This window comes from Astatotilapia calliptera, chromosome 3 (assembly GCF_964374335.1).
Source record: "Astatotilapia calliptera chromosome 3, fAstCal68.1, whole genome shotgun sequence".
NCBI classification, from domain to species: domain Eukaryota; kingdom Metazoa; phylum Chordata; class Actinopteri; order Cichliformes; family Cichlidae; genus Astatotilapia; species Astatotilapia calliptera.
The window spans coordinates 43,356,527-43,384,285 of record NC_137424.1 but is presented as its reverse complement, the minus strand read 5'-3'; the positions used below and the strand labels follow the sequence as shown (position 1 = coordinate 43,384,285).

The 27,759-nt window shown below is 38.7% G+C and overlaps 1 protein-coding gene and 2 long non-coding RNA genes across 3 annotated transcripts; 2 read left to right on the top strand and 1 right to left on the bottom strand.

Annotated features, from left to right (window-relative positions):
* The first annotated feature begins 932 nt into the window (after window positions 1–932).
* LOC145425398 (uncharacterized) lies at window positions 933–7,632 on the top strand. The gene is made up of 3 exons (XM_080298410.1): window positions 933–1,941; window positions 2,242–2,295; window positions 2,393–7,632. Exons 1-3 carry the CDS (start codon window positions 1,650–1,652, stop codon window positions 2,725–2,727), a joined length of 681 nt encoding a protein of 226 aa, XP_080154536.1. The 5' UTR covers window positions 933–1,649; the 3' UTR covers window positions 2,728–7,632.
* Window positions 7,633–13,060: 5,428 nt separating this feature from the next.
* Window positions 13,061–15,649, bottom strand: LOC145425399 (uncharacterized). The gene is made up of 2 exons (XR_013906077.1): window positions 14,216–15,649; window positions 13,061–13,833 (listed from the first exon to the last, which is right to left on the bottom strand). It is a non-coding gene; the product is annotated as an uncharacterized LOC145425399 (long non-coding RNA).
* A 3,837-nt stretch (window positions 15,650–19,486) lies between these two features.
* LOC113018867 (uncharacterized) lies at window positions 19,487–25,342 on the top strand. Its single transcript, XR_013906078.1, has 5 exons — window positions 19,487–19,828; window positions 20,275–20,322; window positions 20,444–20,506; window positions 22,092–22,131; window positions 22,240–25,342. It is a non-coding gene; the product is annotated as an uncharacterized LOC113018867 (long non-coding RNA).
* The last annotated feature ends 2,417 nt before the right edge of the window (window positions 25,343–27,759 follow it).

Here is a 27,759-nt window from a genome sequence, read left to right as displayed (position 1 = left end):
TGTGGAGTCTCTCTCATTATTATTCTCCTGCTCTTGTTGTATCGCTGCAGACAGTCCAAGTGTAAGAGCCTCTTCTTTTCATGCTGTATTAGAGAGTTTATTTACTACATACACTTTAATTATTCACACATATACATGTATTCTGATCTCATGACACTAAATATCAGTGGAACAATTTATACATGACAAACATGTGTAATAACATTTGTCTCTTTCACAGATTCCTGCTTCACCAGGTTGGTAAAATACTTTTTATTATTATTTTAAACAAACATCAGTTACTTTTGAGTTTATTGTGTTTATTTCCTGTTTTAGGTCGATCCAGTCTGAGAGTCACAGTCTGGGCTCCTCCACAAATCATGGAGTCAACCTGAATGAAACTCACGTGTACGGCTCTCTTCAACATCAGCATTGAAAAACAGTTTTTATTATCATTATTAATATTTACTTTTATTAAACCTCCATTAACACGAACATTTGTCAGGTTCAGTTTGAGTTCACGAGTTTTTCAAAGAACATTTAAAGATCTTACAGTCCTGGTAGAGAGTGATATTATACCCCTCTCGTCAAAAAAAGTGACAGGTTACTTCCGGAGCTCATTAATTATTCATGAGCTCCGGAAGTCCGGAAGTAGGAAGTAATTAAATTATCCCCTAATTAAATTAGCCCCTAATTAAATTAGCTCCGGAAGTCCGGAAGTAGGAAGTAATTAAATAATAAAAATATGATATTCATAAAAATATGATATTCATAAAAATATGATATTCATAAAAATATGATATTCATAAAAATATAATTGATTATTTAGAAAGTTTCTTATATATCAAAATAGCATTCTTTTATTTCTTTAAGCAATTAAAAAATTTATTTATTTTTTTATGCTCAAAAAACGCCATCTGGTGGTGGGTCAGCCCGAGGCTGTGTCTCTGGGCGCGCGGGGGCGCGCCCGTGTCTCCGGACCGTGCTCTCTCGGGCTCCGTGCTCATGTGTTTAAAAATGTATTAAACCATATTAAAATTGTTTAGTTAAACTTGTGCTTTTGTAACGTTCAGTATGGCCACAAACACATGCTGCATGCCTTGGGGGAAAACTTTATTTCGATTTATATGCATTTGTAGATTTAGAATAAAACTCATACTCAGAAAAAACAACTCGCGATCCCCGCAGCCCCCTTAACCTAATCCTTAGATACATAAGCAGGGAAAACTCCTTAAAAAACCCTCCGCTATTTCTCCAAAACCCTACAATAACTTGTTAGGGTACCCCCTCTATTCCCAAAACCTTATATTCGATAACAGGGAAAATCCTGAAAAAATCCTTAGTCTTTTTTTCTCAAATTCAGCGCCCCGCGGCTCCCTTCATGCTCAGCCAAACAAAGCCAAAACTCCTTTTAAAAATTTCTCCGCGATTTCTCCAAAACCCCTAGAATAACTTGTTAGCTACCCCTCTATTCCCAAAAAAAAGCGCTATAATCCAAAAACATTGGGAAAGCTCCTTACTCTTTTTTCTTCAAAAACTTGCCTCTTGCTAGCTACCTCTAAAATTCTACGCAGAGTCTAAGTTCTACCTCGCTCTTAATCGCACCGATCCCGCAACAGCTTCCAGAGCACAATTTTTTCCTGCTTGTTCGCTCCCCGCTCTGGTCCCGAATGCGCTGCTTACCTCGTTTGAAAATTCCCCCCTTAGACCAACTCCGCCTCACTGCGCCCCGCTGCCAATCACATAACCCTTGCACCGCTCCCTTCGCACCCCGGTTAGCCAATCCGCTCCAGGCTCGATTACTCGCTCTCCCGCTGATGTTAAGACTATCTTCGAACCCCAGAAGAGATCTGACTTCAGACGTATCAACAACTGGCGCCGCTCACACTGCTTGCGAGCTCAACAGCCATGAAACCAGGGATCAACAACTACCTTTCGCGTGCCCTATGTGCATATCACTCGGTAAGTGTTAATCTTCCTCTCTAACTACATTTTTCGCATTTTCCTTTTTACCATTTCTGTCAATCCTTTCATCTTCAAAAAAGCCATGCAAATAGGCTCTGTAACACTTGGAATACACTTTTTAAAACATATATAAGCTCCCCTCTAACACTCAGAGCTAAAAAGTGCGTTTGTAAGTTAAACTATAGCAGCGATCATGGCCTCATCAGGTACCTCATTTTTCTCACTCTTGTTCATATAATGTTTATATTTTTACTGTTTTTTCCCCGTTTGTAAATACTCGATGTTATTTCTTTTCAGACTCTGAGATAAACCTGCTCAACTCCTCTTTTTTTGAGTATCTCGATCGAATTGGTAGGTTTGGTTCATTCTTGTTCCCCTTCTTAACAGCTAATTGTACAAGAAAAACAAAACATTAACCCTCTTTTTTCATTTTTATCAAACTTTCTAGATATCTCTGACTTGGACACCTTTATTGGTACGAGTTCCCCGAATTCTTCACCACCAGTGCTTGTGCGATCCACAGGAAAGAATATTCGTCTCTCCACACGGGACAGACAGCATTTGCTCTCTATGCTAGATCGCCCTGCTTCATCTGGCCCCAGTTCCATTCCCGTCGGAGCTTGTTCTCTCCCGCAACCCTCTGGGAAAAACCTGCGCCTGGCCGCCGGGGACAGCCAAGATTTGCTCTCTGAGCTCACTCCCGATGCTCCGGCCGATCGGAGCCCCAGAAACGCTTCTTATTCTCCGCCATCAGACACAGAAATGCACCGCGCCTGCCTTTGAGACCCAATCACGGTCAGTCTCTCTAGATTCTCGCTTTTTTCTCATTTCTTTTTTAAAATAAAAACTAACCCTTTTCTATTTAACTTTACTAACTGTTTGTATCTTACCCTCAAATTCTCAGGGCGTTTCAGAAGGAGGAGTAGCAGGACCCGCAGGATCGCAAGGACAAGGAGGACAACGCGAACACGCACCCGAAGGCAGCTGGCGTCAATCGCTCTTCGCGCGGTATCTCTGTTCGCTGAATTAGTTCAGCTCATCTTATAAAAACTTTGTTTTTGATATTTTTTTTTTCATTTTGCTTTTCAAACATACTCTCTTTTGTGGTTTTTTCTTTTAATATATTCCTGTTAAACAATAATAATAAAATAAATGGATAACCAGGAACAAGATATTACAGACCCGTTTCTTGCTTTAGAAACAGCGTTAGCTAGGTTAAATGAAAATATACACCATTCTCAGATTACATATTCACAAAACAGTGAGCAACCTGAGGTGATCAATAATAATGATCCTTTAGAATTGCTTAATTTAGCTCTTGCCCGATTAGCACCCAATGAAAGTGCCTTTCAAAATATTTCTTTGAGTTTGGGATTGGATCATGATGAGATCCAAACAGAGTCAGACGCGGTTCATTCACAAATGAGTCTGACACAAAACATCTCCTCTTCTGATCCGTTTTTAGCAATTAATAGAGCTTTAGAAGCTTTGGCCCAAATACAAAATGAGGTTCAAATACCGCCAGAGTTATTGAGTCAAATAAACAGGCTAAATCAAAATCGTTTCATTGATTCTCAAAGCCAGCATTCGCTAGTCTTTTCCCCAGAAAATGCGTGTCCCAACGAACCGCTCAGCCGCAGCCCCCCGGTACAGCTGTCAACCACTTTCAATGACTCTAATCCTCATCAATCACTCAGCTCTCCCGCAGACATTGTCTCTGCGAACGAGCCACTTAACCCAGTAAACCATGATCACTCCTTTCAACAAGGGGGTAATCCAGACCAGAGTTGCGCCAGTAATTCAGCACAACCCTCTATAGTTGTTAGAAATAAATTTAATAACGTTGAAATTAGAGAAATTTTGAATTTTCCTCCTCCAAACGATATACCCGACTATGCGCATTATTATCAAGGCGTAATGTCTAGTGCACGTGAAATATTAAACAGGGTTTTCTCTCACGCACGTCCAGGTGATTATATCCAGTTAGAATTGATAGGCCAACAGTTACAAAATAATGTTTCAGTGATTTTACGTGATAATCATGATTTATCTGAATTTGAAAATTTATTCTTGAGAGCGGTACAGTCAAACTGGTCAGTAATGTGTGATGGCTCGTTGGAGGTTGTAGCTCAGATTGTTACACCCCCAAATGGCAGTGGGAAAAGATTGCTTAAACACATACTCGACAGCGAAATTGTGAAAAAGAAAAGACGGTTTTTATACGTGGTCCATAACCCCTCGAATAAGTTGTGTTTTGCTACAAGTGTTGCCCACCTTCTGCAACCCGATTTTAATGACTATCAAGCACAAACATTAGCTAGAGAAATTCAACAAAAAGCTGGTCTAAATGATCAAACGCCTGTTGGGTTTAATCAAATAATTACATTTGAAAGGTTACTAGGATGTAAAATTATAGTATTTTACCGTAACGAGCATGATCGCACCCTTTGTAAATTTCAGACTAGTACAGTGAATAGCGCAAAAACCTTGTGTTTATTTTTATTTGACAATCATTACTACGCTATCAAAAATCTTAAAGGATTTTTGGGCACAGCGTATTTGTGTACTCATTGTTACATAGGCTTTAACCATGTGTTATCCCATTTCTGCCCTGCTCGTTGCTCAGTCTGTATGCAGCCTGACTGTAACGAGCATTTCCTCTCCCCTATTGTATGTACCGATTGTAATCGCACCTGTAGATCTCGTTATTGTTTTGAGAGCCATAAAAAACTCGTTGAGAGGCGTGAAAGGTCTGCCAGCAACTGTGACCTCTACAGGAAATGTATCAAGTGCTCAAGGCTATATTACTTAGCAGCATATGAAAAACCTCACAAATGCCAAAAGAGAAAATGCCAAATCTGTCGTCAGGAAATCTCTAGTGATCATCAAACACATCAGTGCTATATGCAGGTTTTACAACGCGAAACAAAACATAATAACAAGTTGATTTTTTATGATTTTGAAACTTTTGTTAACGAACACGGTGAGCACAGCCCTTTTCTGGTGTGTACAAAAACATCAGATGGTAAATCTTGGAGCTCTCAGGGTGAGCATTGCGTTGAAAACTTTCTTACTCATTTTAGACGCCCCCTCTTCAAGGGCTCAATCTTTATCGCTCATAATGCAAAGGGTTTCGATGCGTACATTATCCTTCGCGGGTTAGTTAGGCGAGGATTAAAACCAAACTTGATAATGCAAGGTTCCAAAGTGATCAGCTTTACAGACCCAGACTTTAATCAACGTTATATAGACTCGTCATGCTTCCTACCTATGCCATTGTCAGCTATCCCGAAAGCGCTGGGATTTTCAGATAGTGTTAAAGGTTTTTTTCCTCATTCTTTCAGCTCCAAACAAAACCTAACTTATGTTGGACCGTACCCTCCCCCTTCCGCATTTAGTCTCGAGCGCATGACATCAAAAGGCAGAGAGGAATTTTACAAATGGTATGATTCAGTCAGCTCTGGCCCCTTCAATTTCATGAAACAGGCGCTGTTATACTGTAAAAATGATGTTGAAATTCTAGCTCGGGGTTGCGCATTGTTTAGAAACGGGTTTATTGAAGAGACAGGAGTAGATCCTTTCAGTCGCAACACGCTTGCAAGCGCTTGTCTTAAAACGTATTTGACAAACTTCATGCCTGCCAATTCTCTGGCCCTGCCCTGTCCTTTAAATTACCATAATCAGGTGAAATCATTTTCCTCATCCTCAATTCAATGGCTCGAATATCTCTCGTTTACGCAAGGTGTTTTTATCAGACATGCGCTCAATCAAGGAGAAAAACAGCTCGGTAGTTATTATGTAGATGGATATTCCGAAAATAATGGTAAAACATACGTGTGGGAATTTTTGGGCTGCTACTTCCATGGGTGTATTAAGTGTTTTTCCAATCAGTCCGATGTTAACCCCTTGGTAGGTTCCTCTTTTGCAGAGTTAAACAGCGCCACTCAAGACAGGCTCGCTAGATTGAGAGCTGAGCATAATGTCTCTCTTGTTATAATCTGGGAGCATGAGTGGACCGAGTTAAAACGTAGTGATGAGAGTGTAATCAGCTTTCTCAAACGTTATGATCCACCAGAGCCTTTGAACCCCCGCCATGCCCTCTTTGGAGGCCGTACAAGCCCAGCACAACTTCGCTGTAGTGCCGGCCCCCGTGAGAAAATCAACTATGTCGACGTGACCTCCCTGTATCCATATGTAAATAGTACATGTAGTTACCCCTTAGGTCATCCTCAAATAATCTTTCGAAATTTTCAGCACCCTAAAAACTACTTTGGGTTTATCAAAGCTGCCGTTTACCCACCACGAGAGCTCTATTTTCCGGTCTTACCATTTAAAACAAAATCAGGAAAACTTCTCTTTACTCTCTGTCGCACTTGCGCTGAAATGAACAACCAACAAGGCGTGTGTAACCATAGTAACGAGGATAGAGCACTGAGAGGGGTGTGGACCACTCCCGAGTTTAACCTCGCATTAGAAAAGGGTTATGAAATAGGTCGAATCACAGAGGTATGGCACTTTGAGAGACAGAGTAACACAATATTCACAGACTATGTACATCATTTCCTGCGCAAAAAACAAGAAGCTTCAGGCTACCCATCAGATGCTGTAACTGAGGAGGCTAAACAGCTTTACATTAAAGACTACCAGGCTAAGCAAGGAATAACTTTAGACCCTGAAAACATAAAACTAAACCCTGCTAAAAGACAAATGGCCAAACTTTGTTTAAACTCTTTTTGGGGAAAATTTGGTCAGAGAAATAATCTCACACAGAGCAAACTGGTGAGTGACCCAGAGGAATTCTTTAACCTCATGTTCTCTCCAAAATACAAAGTGAGCTATTTCTCTTTTGTCAGTGATGATGTGGCTCTTATTCAATGGTGTTATGGTGACCTCTGCACTCCGCTCCCAAATTCCACAGATAACATCTTCATTGCGGCCTTCACTACTTCATATGGGCGTATGAAACTCTACAGTTACTTGGATCAGCTGCAGGAAAGAGCTATTTACTATGACACTGATAGCGTAGTGTATCTCACTAAAGAAAATCAATCTGAACTAGAAACAGGCAGGTATTTAGGCGAGCTAACAAATGAGTTAGACCAGGATGATTTCATTACAGAGTTTGTTGCAGCAGGACCTAAGAGTTATGGTTACATGACCAGAAAAGGTAAAGTTGTTTTGAAAGCAAAAGGAATCACACAAACACATGATGTCTGCGAGAAGGTCAACTTTGAATCTGTAAAGACTCTTGTTGACAATTACATTGATAACTGTGAAGGAGGGTCTACACTTGAGGCCCCTCAGCACAGTATCGTTCGTAATAAATCAGCCTTTTCACTACAAAATTCATCATTTCCCAAAAAATTCCGTGTTGTTTATGACAAGCGTAGATTGCTGCCAGGAGGTCTGACTTTACCCTTTGGTTATTGATTTTTTGTTATTTGTTTTTGTTTGTTTTTTAAAAAATGTTTCAGCCTGCTTTAATCGAGTTTGACCCCAGACTTCATGTGCCATTTTCCTGTATGGTTGTCGGGCCAAGTGGCTCTGGAAAGACCTTTTTTGTGAAATCTGTATTGGAAAACTGTGTACATGTTTTGAACAAGCTTATTGACAATGTTGTGTGGGTTTATACATCCTTTCAACCTCTGTATTCTGAGCTTCAAGAGAAAAATAAAAACATTAAATTCATCGAGGGCATTCCTGAATCATTTCAAGATGAGACCTTGTTTCCCTCACACCAAAGTCATCTCATTGTACTGGACGATGTTATTTTTCAAGCAGCTAATCATCCGGAAGTGGTCCGGATTTTCACTCAATACAGACACCATAAAAATATGAGTGTGATGATTTTGAGCCAGAACGTGTTTTTGCAAGGTAAACACAGCAGGACGATCAGTCTGAACAGTACTTATATGGTGTTGTTTAAAAACCCTCGTGATAAATTACAAGTTAATACACTAGCTAGACAAATATACCCAGGACGTGTGCAATACTTTTTGGAAAGTTTTGAAGAAGCTACAAGAGAGCCACATGGATATTTATTGATAGATTTAACCCCCACCTGTCCAGAGCAACTAAGACTGAGAACAGGGATACTACCCTCTGAAAAGCTGTGTGTTTTCTTGCCCAGGAAAAAATAATAGAAACAATGTCTGTAAGATTGAGAAGAAACTTAGCTTTACTGAAAACACTATCGACAAGTTCCCCTAAAATCCGTAAGGTTATTTTACAACAGTGCTCGCCCGATTTTATTCAGTCTGTTTGTGAGATTTGTATGAATCTTTTAAAAGGAAATATTCCAGTCACAGATTGTCAGCATAAGAAGTTGAGACGGTATAGAGAGAAAATCAGACAGATGGCCAGCAGACGAGAGGGTGTTAGAAAGAAAAGAAAATTAATCACTCAAAAGGGGGGTTTTCTGTTACCTTTGCTCACAACGGTTCTACCCATTGTTGCTGACCTGGCAATCGGGGCCATTCGCAAATAAAGATGCAGAAAATGTATCTGATCTCACCTGAGCAGATCAAACGCTTAAATGAAACACATGCAAATGCTTCTCGAGTGAATATCAGAGAGAAGGCAGAGGATGATCTGGATAGTGAAATGAGACAAGTACTGGAGACTCAAGGTCTAGCACCAGATGAGAAAATTAAAAAGTATAATATGCTTTTACAAAGGTATCTGGTGCTTGAGAGACAGAAATCAGATGAAAGCAGAAATATAACACTGAGACTGCCCAGAGAGCATAAAGGGGGTGATAGTGAGAGATCCGATGAATATCATGTGGAAGAAAGCGCAGAGGGGGGAAAGACGGGAAGTGTGAATAAGGTTTTACACGATGTTTTAACCCACATAAATCCACGTTCAAAGAGAAACACTGAATATCTAATGCGTAGAATATTAGCATCAAAAGGTCACATCGGCTGGAGTGAGGAGGGTGAATTGATGCACAGAGAAAAGCCCATAGTAGGTAGTCAAATGCTGGACCTGATGAAATTTTTAGCAAGTCCCCGTGCAAGTGTGAAACCCATAGGCTGGAGCTCTCTCGCGAGAATGTTGGCGGATGTAAAAATACCCCTATCAACTATTGGAAACTTATCAGCTAGAAGAGAAATAGCAGCGTTAAAAGGAGAAACAGGAGAATACCACACATCATCTGAGGATGATGTTATTGTTAAGAAAAAGAAGAAGAAGAAGAAAAGCAAGAGCATCACGCCGTCTTGGGTGTATTTCTGATGTAATCAAAAACCAAAAAATAAAACCTTATTGTTTTTAAAAGTTAATTGTTTCTCATGTTTTTATATAACAAAAAAGCACAAATACACCACTTTTTTCCGAAAGAAAACGTTTGATAGTTTTATTGAAATATTTTTAACACAAATGACAATCATTAAAAGCTTTCAGAGAACACGAAGTTTGATTAAAATTGCTAGCCTTACATATTAATACACATCTGATAAATCGTTTTACAAAACACGAGACCATGCTATCATTTTTGATTTGGTCAGAGCTATATAAAGCAAGTACATCCTCATAACTCTTTCCACGCGATTTGTTAGCCAGAAAAAATATGCAGTGTTGACCACATACAGTGGAGATTGTGGCTTGTAGCTGTCTTTGATGAAAAGATACTCGTTTAGCATGTTTTTTCAAAAATGTTACAATACTTTTCGGGTAAAAAGGATAATCTGGTGGGAATCCAAATGAATCGTAAAAACTTGCACCTCCGTCTTGATCTAAAGAAATAGCCAGCCAGTGAGTTCCAGGTTTGTTCCTAGGATCTGTATTTATGATCATATATGTAGGCCTTTTAAACGAGCGTTTGAGTAATGTTAATAATTCATCTTCTGCATATACTCCAAAAAAACTATCGCCCACTAACAGTCTCATAATACTTTCCAATTCGTGATTGTTCATGATTCAATAAAAAAAAGTGAAACCTTAGTAATAATCAACCAAAACTTGTCTTTTGGAATTGATCTCGAGAATGGAATCATAACAAGCATAAACGATCAGTGTCGTTGTGTGAGGCAGGGGCACTCTGAAGCGCATTTCAAGTCTCAAGTTCCCATTTATCACAGGTGACAAGGCCTGATTGTCATCTGAAGGATTCATATTGAAAACAAACAATGTATATCCTTGTTCAAACTCCTGTCTGTCAATGCACAAGGACAAAAAATTTAGTGGTGATTGCCAGTTTAGTTGGGTTTTTTTGAGACACAGAGAGTGAGAGATCCTGTCCTACATTACTTTAAAAAAGAAGATATTTTCAGAGCTGTTGATATATGAAGCTCTGAGCATTGAGTGTTGCATTGTGAGAGTTTCAGTAAAAAGCCTGCAAATTATTGCATTTATACTGGAGAGCAAAGAAAAAATAAATTCTACTTGTACTATGGAAAATCAGTTTCATAAAAGCTACATAAACAGAGCTGAAGAAGACTGCGTTTGTAAAACTAGCGGTAACGTGTGAGAATTATAAGTTATAAGACTGTTTCTGCTATCGATACAATTTGTGTTGTTAATCCTAAATGATTCACGGTGACAACATCATAAGAACAAGGTCATTTTACTCCACACACACACACATTTGGAAAATCACATAGTTTGACCATAAATATTCCCAGAATAATTAGTATTTGAGATTGCTGAAGCAACATCACTAAAGAAAAATATCCTTGCATGTCACTTTCGTTTAAAAATATAAAAAATGTGAAGTTTTCTTTTTGTAAAACATAAAAACAACAAAACTTAAGACCTTAAGAATCTCCTTATGAATTTTGTGAATATCTAGATCATTGGTGTTTGGATTTGAGGGTCAACAGGGCGAACACTGAGGCTGGGTATTAGAAATACAACATGGCAACATGAGACATGTTAACTCTGAGAACACTAACATCTAGATTAAGGTGTGAGAAGTAAATACATAACAGAAGCTAAAAAGGAGTTGCTTGTCTCTAGATTAGTTAAAATAAATTGAAAATAAACTGATTTGAACACGTTTGATGCATTATACAAAAAAAGGTTCATGATATAGTTCACATGATCTAAGCAAGAGTGACTCCTTTTTAGCTTCTGTTATGTATTTACTTCTCACACCTTAATCTAGATGTTAGTGTTCTCAGAGTTAACATGTCTCATGTTGCCATGTTGTATTTCTAATACCCAGCCTCAGTGTTCGCCCTGTTGACCCTCAAATCCAAACACCAATGATCTAGATATTCACAAAATTCATAAGGAGATTCTTAAGGTCTTAAGTTTTGTTGTTTTTATGTTTTACAAAAAGAAAACTTCACATTTTTTATATTTTTAAACGAAAGTGACATGCAAGGATATTTTTCTTTAGTGATGTTGCTTCAGCAATCTCAAATACTAATTATTCTGGGAATTTTTATGGTCAAACTATGTGATTTTCCAAATGTGTGTGTGTGGAGTAAAATGACCTTGTTCTTATGATGTTGTCACCGTGAATCATTTAGGATTAACAACACAAATTGTATCGATAGCAGAAACAGTCTTATAACTTATAATTCTCACACGTTACCGCTAGTTTTACAAACGCAGTCTTCTTCAGCTCTGTTTATGTAGCTTTTATGAAACTGATTTTCCATAGTACAAGTAGAATTTAATTTTTCTTTGCTCTCCAGTATAAATGCAATAATTTGCAGGCTTTTTACTGAAACTCTCACAATGCAACACTCAATGCTCAGAGCTTCATATATCAACAGCTCTGAAAATATCTTCTTTTTTAAAGTAATGTAGGACAGGATCTCTCACTCTCTGTGTCTCAAAAAAACCCAACTAAACTGGCAATCACCACTAAACAAATGAAAGTAGTTTATGGCTTTTTTATCAGCTGCATTTCTTTCATTTATGTATTGATCCCATTGTTTATTGGTAATGCTTTTAGGTCACTGTTTTAGCATGTCTGCCTCACACTCCATTTAAACAGTTTAACAGATAGTGGGGTCTGGTAAGGAAGTTGGGGGGAAGCAGACAACTCCACAGGAAGAGTCTTTTTGTCTTTTCTCCACTGTAAAAGATAGCAAGGCAGTGTGAGAATTATAAGTTTCTCACCTGTCACTTTCGTTTAAAAATATAAAAAATGTGAAGTTTTTTTTTTGTAAAACATAAAAACAACAAAACTTAAGACCTTAAGAATCTCCTTATGAATGTTGTGAATATCTAGATCATTGGTGTTTGGATTTGAGGGTCAACAGGGCGAACACTGAGGCTGGGTATTAGAAATACAACATGGCAACATGAGACATGTTAACTCTGAGAACACTAACATCTAGATTAAGGTGTGAGAGGTAAATACATAACAGAAGCTAAAAAGGATTTGCTTGTCTCTAGATTAGTTAAAATAAATTGAAAATAAACTGATTTGAACACGTTTGATGCATTATACAAAAAAAGGTTCATGATATAGTTCACATGATCTAAGCAAGAGTGACTCGGAATCTCAAATGTTAAAGTACACTTACTGATTGTACTTTTACTACATGAGCTAATGTAGATGCTCTAAAAGCACGCTGGCTGAAAAAGAACCACACGTTTGGAGAAACTGTGCTGTAACTTCTCATACTGTGAAGTTTTCTGACAAAAGTGAATTGAAAACTTATGCTGTACAGTTTACTAAGGGGTCCTTTGCTGGGCCATGTGCAATTACACAAAAGAACAAGTTAAATTTCACCATAACACTGACTGGAGAAAAGCCAAATTGGGATTCTAATTGACATTACAACTGAAATCAGTGCTGTGATAGTTAGTTTAAGATCACAACCTGATTTAAAACACAGTCTAACATCAACATTCTTGCCCCTGAAAATAGGTCAGGATGGCCGAAAAATGTACTTTAAAAATGAGATTTTCTTTTTGTTTCATTGGAACAGTAAAGTACCATTACAAAGAAATGAGTACACCTTTGTAGATATCACTGATATGGAGTTTTTCATGTTTTACATACAGACTTTCTCATTTAAACCATGGTGACTTAAAAGTTTAGCAGCAAGACACTTGTTTCCTTTGTTCAATCAAACATTTCTTTCAGCCATCTGTGTTTATCAGAGCGATATGTGACAAATTTTTTATTGAATCACCAGAAAGTACACAAATACAAGATTAAATATTTTATTTATTTATCAAAGATACATAATTACACATTGATACAATGAATAAGGTGTCTATAAAAATTACACATGGTGTAAGAAAAACATTATAACATACAAATAAGTGTTTTAAAATAATCTGACATACTTTAAAAGCATAAGAATAAAAGTTTTTTTTTTTTTTTTAAAAATCATGTTCTTTGATGATCACATTACATGTATCACATTTTTTAAAGCATAACGTAGGGTGTTCACAAAAACAGTTTTATGATTACTTTTTCCACAGTGCTTGTATGCCTCTTGCAAAACTATGTACTTATCACCATATGACATAATAACTCACGATTATGCAAGACCAGCCATGAAATGTCCGTCGCTTCATTACAATCATTTGTCCCCGCTGCTGCCCTCAGACCCAGTCTGTGGGGTAAAATTGCTTTTTTGGTGGTTCATAAAAAATATCTCAAAAAGCGATGTTAGTGAGGGGACCAGAAACACTGGGTTGCAGAGCAGTTGGTAAGGACTTGTATATTTCTGGAGAGTCTGCAAAAGCTGTCTTGCTCGTGCTCCTGATTGGATATGTGGAGCCCGGCTCTGATATCTCACTGGTGGCAGCTAAAGGTAGGCATGCCTTGGAGGCGGAGTTGGTCTCGGGCGCAATCTTTCAAACGAGCCTCACGGCATTTCAGGCAACCTCAGGCCGGAAACAACATCCGGTCACTCGCGGTCAAAATCCACGCAGAGCTGGTGTTTCGCAGGGATCAGGTTAACACATCTGGGTCTAAAAATATAAAGAAAAACAAAAAGAGTTTTAAAACACGCAAACTAGCAAAATATCAAAGGAGCATAACATAACAATAACAAGATGATATGAGATACCCGATGAGGCCATGATAGGTGATGTAGACATGTAATGTATAAACTTTTACGGGAGTTAAAAGTGGAGCTTATATATATTTTAAAGTGTATTGTACGTGGGATAGGCTCCAGCGCACCGCGCGAGCCTGAGAAAAGGATAAGTGGAGGCGAATGGATGGATGGATGGTGTATTGTACCTGTTACAAACCATTGTGATATTTATTTATTTATTTAAATGAAAGGATTGACAGAATGGTAAAAAGGAAAATGCAAAAATGTAGTTAGAGAGGAAGATTAACACTTACCGAATGATATGCGGATAAGGAAAGAGACGCAAGTTGCTGTTGAAATCGGCCGCTCCCTATGCGAACTCGCAAGCAGTCTGAGCGGTTCCAGTTGTTGATATGGCTGAAGGCAGATGTGTTCTGGGGGTTCGAAGATAGTCTTAACATCAGCGGGAGATCGTAAAATCAGAGCTGGAGCGGATTGGCTAACCGGGGTGCGAAGGGAGCGGTGCAAGGGTTATGTGATTGGCAGCGGGGCGCAGTGAGGCGGAGTTGGTCTAAGGGGGGAATTTTCAAACGAGGTAAGCAGCGCATTCGGGACCAGAGCGGGGAGCGAACAAGCAGGAAAAAATTGTGCTCTGGAAGCTGTTGCGGGATCGGTGCGATTAAGAGCGAGGTAGAACTTAGACTCTGCGTAGAATTTTAGAGGTAGCTAGCAAGTTTTTGAAGAAAAAAGAGTAAGGAGCTTTCCCAATGTTTTTGGATTATAGCGCTTTTTTTTGGGAATAGAGGGGTAGCTAACAAGTTATTCTAGGGGTTTTGGAGAAATCGCGGAGAAATTTTTAAAAGGAGTTTTGGCTTTGTTTGGCTGAGCATGAAGGGAGCCGCGGGGCGCTGAATTTGAGAAAAAAGACTAAGGATTTTTTCAGGATTTTCCCTGTTATCGAATATAAGGTTTTGGGAATAGAGGGGGTACCCTAACAAGTTATTGTAGGGTTTTGGAGAAATAGCGGAGGGTTTTTTAAGGAGTTTTCCCTGCTTATGTATCTAAGGACTAGGTTAAGGGGGCTGCGGGGATCGCGAGTTGTTTTTTCTGAGTATGAGTTTTATTCTAAATCTACAAATGCATATAAATCGAAATAAAGTTTTCCCCCAAGGCATGCAGCATGTGTTTGTGGCCATACTGAACGTTACAAAAGCACAAGTTTAACTAAACAATTTTAATATGGTTTAATACATTTTTAAACACATGAGCACGGAGCCCGAGAGAGCACGGTCCGGAGACACGGGCGCGCCCCCGCGCGCCCAGACACACAGCCTCGGGCGCGCGTGGGCGCGCGCACACACTGACCCACCACCAGATGGCGTTTTTTGAGCATAAAAAAATAAATAAATTTTTTAATTGCTTAAAGAAATAAAAGAATGCTATTTTGATATATAAGAAACTTTCTAAATAATCAATTATATTTTTATGAATATCATATTTTTATGAATATCATATTTTTATGAATATCATATTTTTATGAATATCATATTTTTATGAATATCATATTTTTATTATTTAATTACTTCCTACTTCCGGACTTCCGGAGCTAATTTAATTAGGGGCTAATTTAATTAGGGGATAATTTAATTACTTCCTACTTCCGGACTTCCGGAGCTCATGAATAATTAATGAGCTCCGGAAGTAACCTGTCACTTTTTTTGACGAGAGGGGTATAATATCACTCTCTCCTGGTTTTGACTCACACAGTGTTTCTGTGTTTGCTCTGATCTTTAGTGTAACTGTAATAAAATGATTAATGTGAGCCTGGCTTGTTTTTTCTTTAGGTACTGCTGACCTCTATGAATCAGTCACACAAGTGACAAACAGAAATGGTACAGTATATGTGCTGAAAATCACAGAGCAGTTAGAGATGAAACTTGTTTTGGATTTAATGAAACTAATTTCATGTGACATGTTTTTACAAACCTGTAAATAAAATATGAACATTTCAGGATAGTTTTACAGAGTTTATTTACTACATTCACTTTAATTATTCAAACATTCATTCTGATCTGATGACACAAAATATCAGTGAAACATTTAAACATAATAATTGTAATTGAAAGAATCTGAACAGTCTGATGAAGAAGACCAGCTCTGTTCTGGGACGTCCTCATGACCCAGTGGAGGCAGTCAGTGACAGGATGGTGGCTCAGCTGTCACCCCTGTTAGATAACACCTCCCACCCCACGCAGGTCACTCTGACAGCACTGAGCAGCTCCTGCAGTGACAGGCTGCTGCACCCACAGTGTGAAGGAGAGATTTAGGAGATCTTTCCTTCCAGCTGCTGTCAGACTCTACAACATACATCATCATGTGAAAGCACACATGCACACACTGGTGTCTGTAAATATCTCAATGTGCAATACTCTATACCTGCTGCTACTAACATCCATCGACTGCATGATGAAATGCTTCCATTTGCAGCTGGTACAACAGAATTGAAATTCTCTACTTTTTGTGGTGTGCATTATTATTCATACTTTGTGATATATTATATTATTTAGTTTAGTCAGTTACTGTTCTTACTGTCTTTGAGCCACTGTGACCGCTTGGTTTCCTCTGAGATTAATAAAGTATTCTTATCTTATCTTACAGATTCCTGCTTCACCAGGTTGGTAAAATACTTTTTATTATTATTTTAAACAAACATCAGTTACTTTTGAGTTTATTGTTGTCAGGTCTGCCGTGGCAGATGAGTGGAGGCTGAGAATTAGGACCTAAGATGCAGGCAGCTGAGATGCAAATGAGTTTTATTCATGAAGTGGTGAAACAAACAGAAACAGCAAAGGCAAAATGATGATGCAGGGAGACACTGGGGACGACACAGAATGATGCAGGGAAAGAACACAGACGAACCAGCAACAAACACACGAGGACACACACTATAAATACACACAGAGGAAAACGTGGAATAGCAAACAGGAGGCAGACACAGCTGAACCAAATTGAACTGACGAGACAGGGGAAAACATAATCTGAACACACTAACAGAAGACATGGATCTTCACAATAAAACAGGAAATGCACAGAGACACGGTACAGACACTAAACAGAGGGAACACAGAAACCAAACTCTAGGAACTAAAAAGTCTAAACCCCAGTACACAATCAGAACAAACACAATATCATAATAATGAAAAACACAAACCGTTGGGTCAAAAGACCGAGGACCATGACAATTGTGTTTATTTCCTGTTTTAGGTCGATCCAGTCTGAGAGTCACAGTCCGGGCTCCTCCACAAATCATGGAGTCAACCAGAATGAAACTCATGTGTACGGCTCTCTTCAGCATGGTGAGTATTTAAACCATCTTTATCATCATTATTTATATTGACTTTTAGTGGGGAAAGGCTAATTGAACAATCTAAATTGCCCATAGGTGTGAATGTGGGAGTGAATGTGAGCGCGAATGGTTGTCTGTCCCTGTGTGTGAGCCCTGCGACAGACTGGCGACCTGTCCAGGATGTAGCCTGCCTCTCGACCTATGACAGCTGGGATAGACTCCAGCGCCCCTGAAAAGGATAAGCAGAAGCGAATGGATGGATGGATACTGACTTTTATTAAACCTCCATTAACACAAACATTTATCAGGTTCAGTTTGTGTTCAGCAGTTTTTTAAATAACATTTAAAGATCTTACAGTCCTGGTTTTGACTCACACAGTGTTTCTGTGTTTGCTCTGATCTTTAGTGTAACTGTAATAAAATGATTAATGTGAGCCTGGCTTGTTTTTTCTTTAGGTACTGCTGACCTCTATGAATCAGTCACACAAGTGACAAACAACAGAAATGGTCAGTATATGTGCTGAAAATCACAGAGCAGTTAGACATGAAACTTGTTTTGGATTTAATGAAACTAATTTCATGTGACATGTTTTTACAAACCTGTAAATAAAATATGAACATTTCACTATTAGATAGTTTTACAGAGTTTATTTACTACATTCACTTTAATTATTCAAACATACATTCTGATCTGATGTTAGGGAAAATATTCTAAAACACTTCTTCAGTAAAGACTCAGAGACGAGAAACACAGACAGTTTTACTTGTTGCTTAGCAAGGGCAGCTCTGAGCTCTCGCACGAGAGTGAGGGCTCAGGGACTCGCGCTCAGAGACTGCCCCAGTCTTTATTTATAGTTCCTGTGTGTGTGTGTGTATGTGTGTGTGTGTGTGTGTTGCTGATCAAAGGGTCATATAACATGAAAGCACAAAAGGTACATCCTTGGTCAGGAGAAGGGTGACCCCCCCTCACCCTGGATAACACAGTGAGGAAGTCCAGCAGTTCATCTATATGTAAAGAAGCACTTAAACTAAAACAGACATAGCTACGTTAATCCTACCGTAAAACAATAAAACAATAAAACAAGGTACGAGCTCTTTCCCATGCTCCCAGGATGTGGGGGTGAACCAAGCCTGCTGAAAATCACACATCCTGTCACTACACAATTGATTATATGCCTCTAAACATACATGGTTAAACATTTCCTAATACAAATAACTACATGCAGTATTCTACCATATGCAAACTTATATCACTAAAAGATTATACTGACTACTAAATACAATTTTCCCTTGACATCTGATGACAGAAAATATCAGTGAAACATTTAAACATAATAATTGTAATTGAAAGAATCTGAACAGTCTGATGAAGAAGACCAGCTCTGTTCTGGGACGTCCTCATGACCCAGTGGAGGCAGTCAGTGACAGGATGGTGGCTCAGCTGTCACCCCTGTTAGATAACACCTCCCACCCCACGCAGGTCACTCTGACAGCACTGAGCAGCTCCTGCAGTGACAGGCTGCTGCACCCACAGTGTGAAGGAGAGATTTAGGAGATCTTTCCTTCCAGCTGCTGTCAGACTCTACAACATACATCATCATGTGAAAGCACACATGCACACACTGGTGTCTGTAAATATCTCAATGTGCAATACTCTATACCTGCTGCTACTAACATCCATCGACTACACGATGAAATGCTTCCATTTGCAGCTGGTACAACAGAATTGAAATTCTCTACTTTTTGTGGTGTGCATTATTATTCATACTTTGTGATATATTATATTATTTAGTTTAGTCAGTTACTGTTCTTACTGTCTTTGAGCCACTGTGACCGCTTGGTTTCCTCTGAGATTAATAAAGTATTCTTATCTTATCTTACAGATTCCTGCTTCACCAGGTTGGTAAAATACTTTTTATTATTATTTTAAACAAACATCAGTTACTTTTGAGTTTATTGCTGTCACGTCTGCCGTAGCAGATGAGTGGAGGCTGAGAATTATGACCTAAGATGCAGGCAGCTGAGATGCAAATGAGTTTTATTCATAAAGAGGTGAAACAAACAGAAACAGCAAAGGCAAAATGATGATGCAGGGAGACACGGGGGACGACACAGAATGATGCAGGGAAAGAACACAGACGAACCAGCAACAAGAACACGTGGACACACACTATAAATACACACAGAGGGAAACGTGGAATAGCAAACAGGAGGCAGACACAGCTGAACCAAATTGAACTGACGAGACAGGGGAAAACATAAACTGAACACACTAACAGAAGACATGGATCTTCACAATAAAACAGGAAATGCACAGAGACACGGTACAGACACTAAACAGAGGGAACACAGAAACCAAACTCTAGGAACTAAAAAGTCTAAACCCCAGTACACAATCAGAACAAACACAATATCATAATAATGAAAAACACAAACCGTTGGGTCAAAAGACCGAGGACCATGACAATTGTGTTTATTTCCTGTTTTAGGTCGATCCAGTCTGAGAGTCACAGTCCGGGCTCCTCCACAAATCATGGAGTCAACCAGAATGAAACTCATGTGTACGGCTCTCTTCAGCATGGTCGGTATTTAAACCATCTTTATTATCATTATTTATATTGACTTTTAGTGGGCATAGGCTAATTGATCAATCTAAATTGCCCATAGGTGTGAATGTGGGAGTGAATGTGAGCACGAATGGTTGTCTGTCCCTGTGTGTGAGCCCTGCGACAGACTGGCGACCTGTCCAGGATGTAGCCTGCCTCTCGACCTATGACAGCTGGGATAGACTCCAGCGCCCCTGAAAAGGATAAGCAGAAGCGAATGGATGGATGGATACTGACTTTTATTAAACCTCCATTAACACAAACATTTATCAGGTTCAGTTTGTGTTCAGCAGTTTTTTAAATAACATTTAAAGATCTTACAGTCCTGGTTTTGACTCACACAGTGTTTCTGTTTTTGCTCTGATCTTTAGTGTAACTGTAATAAAATGATTAATGTCAGCCTGGCTTGTTTTTTCTTTAGGTACTGCTGACCTCTATGAATCAGTCACACAAGTGAAAAACAGAAATGGTACAGTATATGTGCTGAAAAGCACAGAACAATTAGAGATTAAACTTATTTTTAATTTAATGAATCTAATTTCATGTTATATGTTTTAACAATCCTGTAAATAAAAATATGAACATTTCAGGATCAGATGAATACGATGACATCACCTCCTCTCTTATTGAGTTTAAAGATCTTAGAACTGAGAGTGAGTACACCAAAGTTAATTTTATAAAAAGAAAACCTGGTTTGGAAAGATTTTTAATTAGTATGAAATTCATTTTGGGTGGACTTATTAATATAAGTTAGGTCCGGCGGCATTTTTCTCATGTTAGGAAACAGACATTTATTCAAATGTATTATTTTGTTCTTTTCACCTTTTTAAATCTGTGTATTTAGTGAGATGGGAAAACAGTTAAACACCAAACAAATGAAGAATAAAAACACATGTTCGTTGTTCTTTGCAAGCTACATGTTTACTGTACAAGCCAAAGTAATCTATTACTGGCATTATTAGCATGACAACACATTACAGTGATATCAAAGTGCCACTGCACTAAGAACCAATTATTAGTCTGAACCAAAGCTAAGTGGATAATAAAGCTGTATTTTACTCTGATCACTTCCTTCAACATTAAACTGGTCACTTGGATATTTCTGATCAAACTGAACAAAGCATGAGCTCACATGAGCTTAAGTATTCATACCTGTTGCACTTCTACACATTTTGACACCTTTTTTAAACTGAGATTTTCTCTGATAGACCAACACAACGTAGCACATAATTGTGAAGTGGTATGAAAATGATACATGGTTTTAAAAAGTGTGGCGTGCATTTGTTTTCAGCCACCTGTACTCTGATATCCCTCATTAAAATCCAGTGCATTCATTTACCTTCAGAAGTCACCTATTTAGCTGCTCTGTGGAGGCCTCAGTGGTTTGTTAGAGAACATTAGTGAACAAACAGCATCATGAAGACCAAGGAACTCACCAGACAGGTCAGGGATAAAGTTGTAGATAAGTTTAAAGCAGGGTTAGGTAATAAAAAAATATCCCAAGCTTTGAACATCTCAAGGAGTATTGTTCAATCCATCATCCAAAAATGGAAAAAGCATGCTACAACTGCAAACCCAGGGTGATCTCTAAAACCTTCAGGACACCAGCCGACCCCTGGTTTAGATCAAAGAATATTCTTGTGTTAGAATGGCTCAGTCAAAGTCCAGACCTAAATCCCACTGAGCATCTGTGGCAAGACTTGAAAAATTGCTGTTCACAGTCTGGCTGAGCTTGAGCCATTTTGCAACAAATAATTGGCAAACATTTCAGTCTGTAGATGTGCAAAGCTGGTAAAGACTTGCAGCTGTAAATGCAGCGAGCAGTGTCTCTACAAAGTATTGACGAAGGTGGGTTGAAAACAAATGCATGCCACACTTTTCAGAGTTTTATTTGCTTAAAATTTTGAAAACCATGTATCATTTTCATACCACTTCACAGTTCTGCACTATTTGTGTTGGTCTATCACAGAACATCCTAATAAAAACATTTAAGTTGGTGGTTGTAAGGTGACAAAATGTGTAAACGTTCAAAGGGTATGATACTTTTTCAAGTCACTGTCAGTACTGAGAGGTCTTAATGTTTTTTTACTGATACAGAAGAAGATGGAGAAGTGTTTCAGCTTCACATGTTTTAAAAAAAATCTTTACAACACAGAACAAATTACAAATGATAAGTTATGTGTCTGAGGCCAGATGTTTACATGAAAGTAAAACCAGATGGTTTCCTCGTCCACACAGATACAGAGTCTGTCTCCGCCTTCTAAACAAATCCTATAAGGTACAGTAACATTACACACCTGTAAAGACTCAAACACAAAACAGAACTTCACTTTGCATCAAGGGGAGACAATGCTTTTATAATAAACCTTATTGTTCTCCAACACAGGTGGGACAGACACAGGGGCAGCCAGTGACCCCTCACACACGTCCTTATGCTGATATTCAGGCAGGTTCTCAGTGTTTGTAGCTGCTGATTTATGCAGCAAACATTTCCACAGTCCTCTGCAGCAGATTATAGAAACACTTCTTCTCTCAGCTCACGACAGAAGATCTACAGCTGGGACACTGTTAAGTGGTTCTACGTGAAAAATAGTTAAATATTTACTCAAACATGTTCTTGTATGTAAAACAGGTTCAAATGCATGAAATTACATTTGTCCTTTATAGTGGACGTTAAAAAACACCACATGTATAAATGATAATTTACATCTTAGAGCCCTGCTCTCAAACACTGACTCAGATGTAACTGTCTGTGAAACTGGATTCAAGAAATAAGAACTTAAAGTTCACAAAACATGTCAAACAGACTCTCCTTCATGAAGTCCTCGTTCATAAAGTGCTTCACAGACCTGAACATTACAGCTAACAGCTGGATTTTCCTGTGTCAGTGCAGCTAACCAAACAGTGCAGAACCTCTTACTGCTAAAGAGACAGACGGTGAAAGCAGACAGTATATCCTCGGTTTTAACATAAAAGTCATTGTTGCAGCTGACAGCAGCACAACAGTGACCCCATTAAACTGATGTTTAGTTTTAGTGTCCTTATTTTCACTGAGTTATTGGTTCTGCTATTAGTTACTTAACATAAACTGATGTGAGTCTTTGACTGAAACAAACCGACCTGGTGATGTGATGCTCTGTACTGACAGAAGATGGCGCTGAACATCTTTTTATAACTCTAAGCACTTATTTCTTAAATGAAGCTTCACAGTCAGAGTTACATCTGTGTCAGTTTTTGAGAGCTGGGCTCCATGATGTACATCAGCATTTATACATGTAGTGTTTCATGTCCCCTTTAATGCTGAACACCTGATGTGACATTTCCACACATTAATTCTGCTCAGTACCTGATTGTTTTACATGTTTTCCATCCTCCATCTTCCAATTTTTGTGATTTGGTTCATGTAAACATTTCTGATGGTTTTTTTTTCATCAAAATATTTTAATTTGCACCTAAATTTGAACTCTTAGAGATTACACTCACTTTGTTTTCACAGACTTGTGACCATGACACAAAACTACAGACAGAAGTGGATAAAATCTCAGTGTTACTGGTTTTAGAAATGCTTTACGATAATAAAAAATACATCATTTAGAGTCAAAATATCATAAATGGTAACAAATATAACTGTTATCTTTGGGTTAGTCACAGTCCAAATCATCATCTGCATCAATGAATGTCAGTGAGGCGTCCTGAAAGTCGTCACGACTCCTGTTCAGTGACCGTCTCTGAGAATCACTCTCCTCTCAATCAAATCACTTTTCTTCTGTTTATCCTCTGAGTTGCTCTTTGATGGTTATGAATCATCGCTCTTCTTTAAACTGTGAAGTCGTTGCTGTTCTTGGGAGACATTTCTCTTTTGTTCTGGTATCAAATTGCCTCGTGTTTGCTGAGCTTCACCATCTTTCTGGTCACCTGTCAAACTGTTGCTCATGTTTCCAGAGCAGCTTTTCTTCTGCTCAGACTGCATGTGTGTGTGTGTGTGTGTGTGTGTGTGTGTGTGTGTGTGTGTGTGTGTGTGTGTGTGTGTGTGTGTGTGTGTGTGTGTTTCCAGCTATACCATACATAGACCTTTCAATGACCTTAAACCGTGTGTATGAGGTATGCAGAAAAGCAGAAACAAGCACCTTGCTAAACAATAAAAACAGGAACTTGTAATAAGTCATGTCTCAAACAAACATTTAAAGGTGTGAAGTCTTGCACTTTAGAAGAAACTGAACATGGTGCTTTCCTAATGTATAACATAGCTCATCTCTGGACTAAGCTGCACTCTAAATAAAGAAAGCACATTTTGTCAGCACAGACACAGATAAAGGAAATAGTAGAAGGTTGAAAATAAATCCTCTGACTGTCTGACTTCTTCATAATTATAGCCATATTAGGACACATAAAGGCAATGATTCTATATCTATATATTTTAGCACAAATGACAATATAAAAAATATCAATGCCAACAGAATCTGCCTGTTTAGTTTTTCTGTTCATTTGTCCAGACTGACACTTCTTTTGCTCTAAGAAATAAGAACACAATGATCGGGACGGTGTAAGCTACAACCCTATAATCACTTTCTGTCACCGACCTCTCAGCTAAACCTGTGTAGAGTCATCCAATAATAACAACTGGGGTTGCCACGATTCGTTGACTAGTCACGATCAGGTCAGCTAGTGTTCAACACAAAAACAAGAAGAAGCCGTCTCCAGTATCGTAGCTGTGTCCAAATTCAGGGGCTGCATCCTTTGCAGGCTGGATTTGTAGGTCGATAACGTTACAGCAACGCAACGAAGACTGTCCAACCTCGAAGACTCCTCCAAATGTGTCCTTTTCCTTAGATTGAAAGGATGGGTCGGGTGTATTCTTTGTGGCCCGATCTAACCCAGAATTCATAGCGCGGCCCAGCCAATTCTAGTTTCCAACAATGGCGGAAGCTACTTTGTTTTAATATTACTCTTTCTTGGTCACAAAATAAATGCTTAAGATATTTTCAGTCGAGAATGTAGCTGTGTAAACTTCAAATATCTGCTCGATTTATCAGGACATTACATATTTGCAAAAGTGCAAAAGTGTTGCGATCTACCCTCATTCATGTTGTGTGTTCTGTCTGCCTGCGTAAGTTTATTTTGTATTTTACTTCAGCCAGTTTTCTGTTTTGTCGTCCAGCATTAAAGCTGTATTTAAGTTCACCGTTTGCTTCCATCTGTGTGCATTTTGGGTGCCACCGGAAGTAGCATATGCTAAGGTGCACATAGTCTTTTCGCATTACCTCAGTAAGACCATGTGAAAATGAAAACAAATCATCCTGGGTGAACTTAAACACATCTGTTCCCCTTTTGTTAAGACAGAAAAACGCAGCACACAAAAATACTGCAAAAGGACGGTCGCCTTATATACATGGTGTATAAACTCAAAATGCACTTTTCACTTAAAAATTAAGATGAGAACAAATCAACTTGTTAGAGATATTCTTCTCCTGTTGACCCCCCCCCCCCCCCCCCCCCAAATAAATAAATTATCAGATATTGATGCTTCTTTCCTGTGTGATAGAAAATAGGAGACTGATGTTTGTTTTTTAAGTTAATTCCCAATAAAACTAACTGTTTTGTTGCTAACTACATTGCTGTCTGTATTATTGCTGAAGTCCTAAATGATCACCTTTAAAGTGTTTGTGCTGATGACATCATGCACAGTCAGACAGGCATGGAGGACAGCACTGACTGGGAGGCTTTGAACAGATCACATAGTTCAATTCAACATATAAGACTTTAAGAATGCACAAGCATCTACTTAAAATCTATTTAATTTATCATCTATGATATTATTATGTACAATTCCAATGTACTTTGTTCATCTCCCTTAAATAAACAAGCACCCTTAAAGTATGAAATATTCATGTACAAACACACATAAATGTGTGAACTGTCTCAGTGGCTGATTGTGCCCCACAGGCCTCAGTGTGAGCTTGAAGACATTTATAATGTTTAAGTAGTTTAATGTGTCGGTGGTGACGATAAACACATTTTGAATGAAAGCCGGGGAACTTTTGGTAGCACAGAAACAAGTGGCTATTCTTTGTGAGTATATGGATCAGTCATATTACCATTATTTCACCCAAAGGCACCAAGTTAATACTTAAAAAAGCTGCAGAAATACACACAAATATAAACAGTACTTGGTGACAACTTTGCTTTTAGCCTTTAACCTTCTGGTGTCCAGGGTATAACTGGCCATTTTTGACTACTTTTGATTCGGCCTCTATATTTCACCTTTAAAAACTGTTTATCTTGCCAATCTGTTATTTACCCATTTTGATATAATGTATCAGCACAATTTATCTAAATTCAGACAAAGTGATATTTTTGACTGTAAAAACCAAAAGCATGTTTAACGAATCATTTTCATAACTTGAAATGCAAATACAAATTGTACATTTTTAAAAAATATGCACAAGTTTTGCAAACAACAAAGTTATATGGTACTATTTACCTAAAAATGCAGCCAAGGCTCAGACGTTTTTTATATAACCATTTAAAACTGTTTACAGAACAATCAGGTGTTCTGCATCAAATAAAAAGGCACACAAATTATTTATGCAACTCCAAAAAATAGTTTGTGTCACTATAACACAGATGAGAACAGCACAGGGATAAATCCTGCAGGTCTGACAGCAGGTGTGTCACTCAGCATTTACACTGCAGTCTGCCTTTGGTGGCTTTAAGACAGCAACTGTGACATTCACTAGTAGAACTGACACACAAAACAAAACAACGACTACACTACACACTAACTACACAAGACAACAAACTAACTTGAGACTCCAAACACAGTAAACATCACAAAGCTCTCACCAGTGTTGACTAACGCGTTACAGTAACTACGTTATTATTGTGGTAACGAGCACGGTAACTAGTTATTATGCCAAAATCAGGAACGTGTCAATCGTTACTGGGATTTAGATAGGCTCGTTACTTCGTGTGGTGGCTATCATGGAGCCTCCACAGACTGAGTACCATTAGCAAGTGGTGGAGGCCAGCAGGTGAGGCAGGAGGAGCAGAGACCCGAGGCGGTGAACTGAACTTCAGGTAAGAAGTTATGACCTGCAGTCTATCTGGGTCAGATATAAACCAAGTTTAGGTGGAGTTTATTTTCGTTATGCTGACCTTTTCGTACTGCGCGCTAGCTAGCATGACGGGGTTTCTATACAGCTGGGTGGTGCTATGATGTTACTGATGTTGGACTTTATTTTGTTCATAAGGTTAATTAGTAGAGTTGCCAACTGTCCCCTAAAAAACTGAATCATCTCGTATTCAGAGAAAATATTACGCGTTTCGTATTGAGGTGAAAAGGAACAGTTTGTCCCGTACTTCAGCTACAATGAAAAAGCTGGAGTTATTCTGTGTCTTGGTTACAGTAACTAAACTAAGTACAACAATCCAGCAAAGCCTACAGCTCAGCCACCACCTTAAGCATCGGATGAGGATGATGAGCAGCAGTTGCTTTGGCTAAAGGCAGGAACCTGGAATGGTGCACCACCCAGGTGGAGAGGACAGCAGGAGAGAGAGAGAGAGGAACAACAACAGCACTGACAGGAAGTCAGAGAGGACTGGAGGACCATGACATCTGTTTGTGTATTAAATTTAAAGACATTAAGATCAAACCGCAAAAATGACAATGCAGAATAGCTACAGTGCCGATATGTGTGTGAAGGGTTGTTGGTGGTTACTGTCTGTTCTGCCACAGGTTTATTTTTAATCTACTGAACGGCCTCATTTTCGTCTCGACCACATGCAAAAGAGGAAATGCAGCCTGTAGTTTGAGACAATAGTTTTGTGTGTAGCAGTGTCTTATTTTAAGCCATCAGTATCCAGCAAACATAAGGTCCTAAAGCACACTGCACTTTATTGTCCTCTT

Excerpts from the sequence above, each read along its gene's own strand:
- LOC145425398 (XM_080298410.1), top strand. The coding sequence starts at position 1,650 with ATGCGCTGCTTACCTCGTTTGAAAATTCCCCCCTTAGACCAACTCCGC. Across the intron at positions 1,942-2,241 it reads CCCTATGTGCATATCACTCG|ACTCTGAGATAAACCTGCTC; the intron begins GTAAGTGTTAAT and ends ATTTCTTTTCAG. Across the intron at positions 2,296-2,392 it reads TGAGTATCTCGATCGAATTG|ATATCTCTGACTTGGACACC; the intron begins GTAGGTTTGGTT and ends CAAACTTTCTAG.